General features: G+C 48.3%; 1 protein-coding gene across 2 annotated transcripts in view; it reads right to left on the reverse strand.

Annotated features, from left to right (window-relative positions):
• LOC101021188 overlaps nt 1-5,779 on the reverse strand; it is a 36,518-nt gene extending 30,739 nt beyond the window's left edge. Inside the window, exons 1-2 of one of the 2 annotated variants that reach the window (XR_002516735.2) lie at nt 5,149-5,779; nt 4,406-4,839 (exon numbers count right to left, since the gene is read on the reverse strand). Coding sequence is in view for 1 of the 2 variants with exons in the window: in XM_031655248.1 (XP_031511108.1) it covers nt 5,149-5,640 (492 nt within the window). In the remaining variant the exon portion in view is untranslated. Of the gene's footprint in view, nt 1-4,405; nt 4,840-5,148 lie in introns of those variants that run through there. The other variant, XM_031655248.1, reaches the window with a different exon arrangement.
• Nucleotides 5,780-6,141: the final 362 nt, after the last annotated feature.

Consider the following 6,141-nt stretch of genomic DNA (forward strand, 5'->3'; position numbering starts at 1 on the left):
TTGCGGAAACCTCCACCTCCCGAGCACAAGCGATTTTCCTGCCTCAGCCTCCCTAGTAGCTGGGATTACAGGCGTGTGCCATCACGCCCAGCTGATTTTTATATTTTTAGTAGAGACGGGGATTCACCATGTTGGCCAGGCTGGTCTTGAACTCCTGACCTCAAGTGATCCATCTGCCTTGGCCTCCCAAAGTGCTAGGATTACAGGCATGAGCCGCTGAGCCCGGCCTTGACTTAGGTTTTTAAAGGATCACTCTAGAGAGTGCAATGTGGAGGATAGGCTTACGGGACTGGTGTGGGGGCTGAAGATAGAAGCTGGATACCAGTTAGGAGGTTACTGCAATAATCCAGGTAGGAGGTGGTGACTTGGACCAGGATGATGGCAGAGGAAACAGTGAGATGTGTTCAGATCTTGGATCTATTTTGAAGGTAGACTGATAGAATTTGCTAATGGATGGGGTGAGATTTTGTGTGTGTGTGTGTGTATGTGTGTGTATAAGCAAGAGAACAGGCTGGGCATGGTGGTTCACGCCTGTAATCCTAGCACTTTGGGAGGCCAAGGTGGGTGGATCACTTGGGGTCAGGAGTTTGACATGGTGAAACTCTACTAAAAATACGAAAATTAGCTGGGCGTGGTGGTGCGCACCTATAATCCCAGCTACTCCGGAGACTGAGGCGGGAGATTCACTTAAACCTGTGAGGCAGAGGTTGCAGTGAGCCAAGATTTCTCCATTGCACTCTAGCCTGGTCAACAGAGCAAGATTCCATCTCAAAAAAAAAAAAAAAAAAAAAAGAGAACAATGGGGCCCACCTCACCCCACATGAACCAGATTCTCTGCAGATAGTTCATGATATTTCTTTTCTTTTTTTCCCTCCAAGTTATTTGTGGAGAAAGTTCATGGTATTTCCTAAACACTCCCCAGGAGACACTAATGTGCAGCCAGGGTTAAGAACCACTGCTCTAGATGGTGAGCTTATAGGAAACTTTTATTCCTTTTTTTTTTTTGAGATGGAGTCTTGCTCTGTCACCCAGGCTGGAGTACAATGGCTCTATCTCAGCTCACCACAACCTCTGCCTCCCAGATTCAAGCGACTCTCCTACCTCAGCCTCCTGAGTAGCTGGGATTACGGGCGTATGCCACCACGCCTGGCAAATTTTGTATTTTTAGTAGGGACGGGGTTTCTCCATTTTGGTGAGGCTGGTCTCAAACTCCTAACCTCAGGTGATCCACCTGCCTCGGCCTCCCAAAGTGTTAGGATTATAGGCGTGAGTCACCGTGCCTGGCCTGGAAACTTTTATTCTTATCTTTATGTTTTGTGTGTTTTTTTTAATATTCTTATCTTTATTTTCCACATTTTCTACAATAAAAGTTTTAATAAGATGAGAAAGGGGGCTAGGCGTGGTGGCTCATGCCTGTAATCCCAGCACTTTGGGACGCTGAGGCGGGTGGATCACGAGGTCAGGAGATGGAGACCATTCTGGCTAACATGGTGAAACCCCATCTCTACTAAAAATACAAAAACAATTAGCTAGGTGTAGTGGGGGGCACCTGTAATCCTAGCTGCTTGGGAGGCTGAGGCAGGAGAATGGCGTGAACCCAGGAGGCGGAGCTTGCAGTGAGCCGACATTGGGCCATTGCACTCCAGCCTGGGTGACAGTGCGAGACTCCATCTCAAAAAAAAAAAAAAGAGGAGAAAGGATATTTTAAACAAAACATCTCCCCCCACCCATCTTGAACTATGAAATGTAAGATAATACCAATACAACTTTCTTTTAATGATCGTATCTCCACTTGCCAAATACTTACCATCCCCTGACCAGCATAAATGTCACCTTCTCTCTGGAGCCCCTTGCACTTCCCCAACCACCAGTGACAGCTCATTTTTGGCCTCTCCTCCTCTGTTTGGAACTTAGTTCTCTCTCTTTTTTTTGAGATGGAGTCTTTCACTCTGTTGCTTTGCCTAGGCTGGAGTGTAGTGGCGTGATTTCAGCTCACTACAACCTCTGCCTCCTGGGTTCAAGCAATTCTCATGCCTCAGCCTCCCAAGTAGCTGGGATTACAGGCACGCACCAGCACGCTCGGCTCATTTTTGTATTTTTAAAAGTAGAGACAGGGTTTCGCCATGTTGGCCAGGCTGCTCTTGAACTCCTGACCTCAAGTGATCTGCCTGCCTCGGCCTCCCGAAGTGCTGGGATTGATTAGGCGTGAGCCACTGCACCTGGCTAGAGCTTAGCTCCCTAGTGTTGGTACTTGCAGCCTGCTTTTTTGGAGGAGGTCTTTTCTATAAACCCACTCTGGAAACAATGTCAAAGCAGGAAGTGAGAGATTGTGTTTGAGGTCCACAGTCCAGCTGGAAGAAGTGGTAGAGAGAGGACCTTAGATTGTCAGGCCATTGGGCCACAGAATCAGGGCCTGGATCTGGAACAGTCCTTGGTCTCCCCTGAGGTTCTAGGCTCCTGGTTCACCTGTTTGGAATCCTTGTCTCTTGGGTGGCAGGGAGTGAGCTATTTGTGTAAGACTAAGGCCTTAGAATATGTCCCAAGCTCTCTGGCATCAGGCACCCCACTCAGGGGCCAAACAGAAAGCTGTGAAGGGTAGTGAGAAAAGTCTCTTCTTACACCTTCTCTCTACCAACACTATTTAGTGTCTTGCTTTTTTAGCTTTCATGTTATATTATGACTGGTTTCCCATGTCACTAAATATTCTTCAGAAATTTAACTTTGATGATAACATATTATCCCCATTAACCATAACTTTATCATCCTCCAACTGTTCAAAAGTTAGATTATTTCTAGCTTTTACTATTATAATATATTTAATCTCACCTGGTAATTGATCTAAAAGGAATAATTAGGAATCAGTCCCCAAATTTTGAGATGGCAACCAAGAAGTCTTTTTCATTTTCTACAGCTTTCCCACATTTTTGTTTTTTTTGAGAGACGCTCTGCCACCCAGGCTGCAGTGCAGTGGGATGATCATAGTTCACTGTAACCTCAAATTCCTGGGCTTAACCAATCTTCATGCCTCAGGCTCCCAAATAGCTAGGATTAATGGCGCATGCCACCATGCCAGGCTAATTTTCTTATTTTTGTAGAGACGGGAGTCTTGCTATGTTGCCCAGGCTGGTTTTGAACTCCTGGGCTCAAGCGATCCTCTCACCTCAACCTCCCTAAATGTTGCGATTATAGAGGTGAGCCACCATGCCTTCTTTTTTTTTTTTTTTTTTTTTTTTAACTTCTGTTTTGGAAAGGATATCCCTCTTGCCACCATCTGAATAATATATATCTTTACTATTATAATTTATGTCTGTAAATAGCTTTACAGTTCACAAAGCATTTTCTTATATAATGTCTCAGCTAATCAACACAGCAACACTATAAAATAAGCTATTATTTCCATTTTACATTTGGGGAAATTAAGGCCCAGAAAGGCTATGTGACATGTTCAAGGTAATACATTTAGTGTCAGAACTGGGATGTGGACCCAGGTCTTGGGACTTCCAAAACCATATCCTTTACCGTGGGCAAAGTGCTATGCTGGGGTCTTGCCAGACACATAGATGGCATTGGAAGAAGGGCAGGTATGGAACAGCACCCCATGCATAGTGGGCGATGCCATTGGTAAGACACAGAGAAAGTGCTACAGACAGTGGCTTTGCAAGGACAGAGCGGTTCCTCCCACAGAGGGCATGCAGTAGGCTTTGGGAAGAAATGTGGCCAAGTCGGATCTTCAAAGGTGAATAGGATCTAGATATTCAGAATAAGAGACAGGGCTTTGCACAGGCTCAGTGAATGGGAAAGGAAAGTGTGGCTGATTGGGGAAAGCGCCAGCACAGGGAGCAAGAGATGGGGCGTGGCTAGGGAGGAATGGAATTGTAATTCTAGCCTCACAGAGGCTAGAGCCAGCAGGGCCTTGGAATCATGTGGGGAGGAAACCAGAGATGTGTGGAACAATTTGCTGAAGGCAGAACCAGGCAGGGAGAAGGGCAGGGTCGGTTCGTACCCTTGCCTCTGGCCACCCGGGCCAATGCTCCTTCCCTGCAGTAAACTTAATTAATCTCAAACTCAGGTGCCGTTTCCTTGGAATAGTATTTACTACGGGACGCGGTGGCTCACGCCTGTAATCTCAGCGCTTTGGGAGGCTAAGGCAGGGGGATCCCTTGAGCCTAGGGGTTCGAGACCAGCCTGGGCAACATAGCGAGACCCTGTGGTTAAAAAATAATAACAATAAAATTAGCCGATAGTGGTGGCACGCGACCGTAGTATCAGCTTCTTGGGAAGCTGAGGCAGGAAGATCACCTGAGTCCAGAGAGGGCGAGGATGCAGTGAGCCATCATCATGCCACTGTACTCCAGCCTGGGCGACAGTGTGAGACCCTGTCTCAAAAAAAGAAAAAAAAAGTTGTTCAAGTTGTGTAGTGCTCGGGAGGAAAGAAGTATGACAATAACATAGAACAGCAGCCGGCTCTTTTTTTCCTCAGGATGTGGAGAGTGGGCGCCTTGGGAAGATGAAATTGAGTATGTGCGGGGGAGGGGTCATATGAAACAAGGTCGGGAGGGGGGCGGGGAGAGCTGGGGCGCTAGAGGAGCTTGGGGCTCGCGCTGCGGGGGAGGAAGCGCCTTCCGCGGTCGCTGGGGGGAAGTGGTTAGGAGGAAGCAAGGGCAGTGGAGGGGACTGCTGGAGGGTCCCATCTGGGAAAGCAGGCACGGATGCGGGGACATTTCCTCCTGTCACCCTGGCAAAGAGCTCGCCGGGCTGGAGGGTCAGAGTTCTCAGATCCAAGTGGAGAAAACCGGGAACGGTTCCGGCTCTGGGGACTGACATTCATCGCGGCAGTTTCTGGTGGCAAAATAGAGGAAACAAAGGAATAATGAAATGAACTGAGCTGCCTTCATGCCCCGGATGAATGTTCAGCCATTAGAGAAGAGTGAATCCCAGCTGGGATTTGGGGTTCCACAGTGTACTAGAAAAGCAAGACAAAGAGAAGCGCCTACTAGAAGCTGCCATTTTGGAAAACAAAAGCAAACGTGTGTGTGTGTGTGATGTTACATGGACATGGGGAAATTACGGAAGTAAATACTAATGCTAGTGTAAATTGGGATGGTGGAAAATGAGGAAGAGGGCGGCGGGGGAATCCTTAGTACTTACAGAGAAAACGGAGCAAGTGCACAAGCACGCCAAACCACCCGGTGCCCGAGCTCGGCGCTCACGCGGCCAGGATGAAGCCTGTGGGGTGCCCCAGGGGCCCTGCTCGCCGCGACGCTGCTCAGGGTAATTTACAGTCTCTCCGCTCTTTGTTAAATAAAGAGGGTGAGACAGGGACGGGCTGGAGTCGGCAGGGGTCTTGGAGGGCGAAGGGGACGGGTCGGGGCGACCCTCGCTCCTGCCACGCTGCCGCCACCCCAGACAAAGACAGCTGCGTCCCGCGGGAGCGCAGAGGCCCCTGCGCGCAGGACCTGACTCCCCTGTCCCGTCTCCCCCTGACACCCACACACCCAAGCGGCAGCCCACTCCCCTTCTACCCTGCAGCCATTTGCTTCCCACCCCTTGATTTTTTTTCTTTTCCCCTTCCCTCAGCATCCCCCCAACCTCCTCTGATACACTTTCTAATTGTCTAATGAATTTACCTATTATAGGCATTTTGTGTAAGTGGAATCATATAATACTCGTCCTTCTGTGTCAGTCTTATTTTGCTTAGCATAATGTTTTTTATTTATTATTATTTTTTCTTTAATTGAGACAGGGTCTCACTCTGTCGCCCAGGCTGGAGCACAGTGGCGCTCGGCTCACTGCAACCTCCACCTCTGGGTTTCAAGTGATCCTTCCACCTCAGCCTCCCGAATAGCTGGGACTACAGGCGCGCCGCCACCACTGCCTAGCTAATTTTTATACCTTTGGTAGAGATGAGGTTTCGCCATGTTGCCCACGCTGGTCTCCAGCTCCTGAACTCAAACGATCCTCCCGCCACAGCCTCCCAAAGTGCTGTAATTACAGGCGTGTGAGCCACAACGCCCGGCCGCTTAGCATAATCTTTTCACGTATGAGAACTTCATTTATTTTATTGTATTTGTGGTAATATGTACACAACATAAAACTTATTTTAACCAATTGTTTAAGTGTACAGTTTAGTGGCACTAAATA

This window comes from Papio anubis, chromosome 14 (assembly GCF_008728515.1).
Source record: "Papio anubis isolate 15944 chromosome 14, Panubis1.0, whole genome shotgun sequence".
NCBI classification, from domain to species: Eukaryota; Metazoa; Chordata; class Mammalia; order Primates; family Cercopithecidae; genus Papio; species Papio anubis.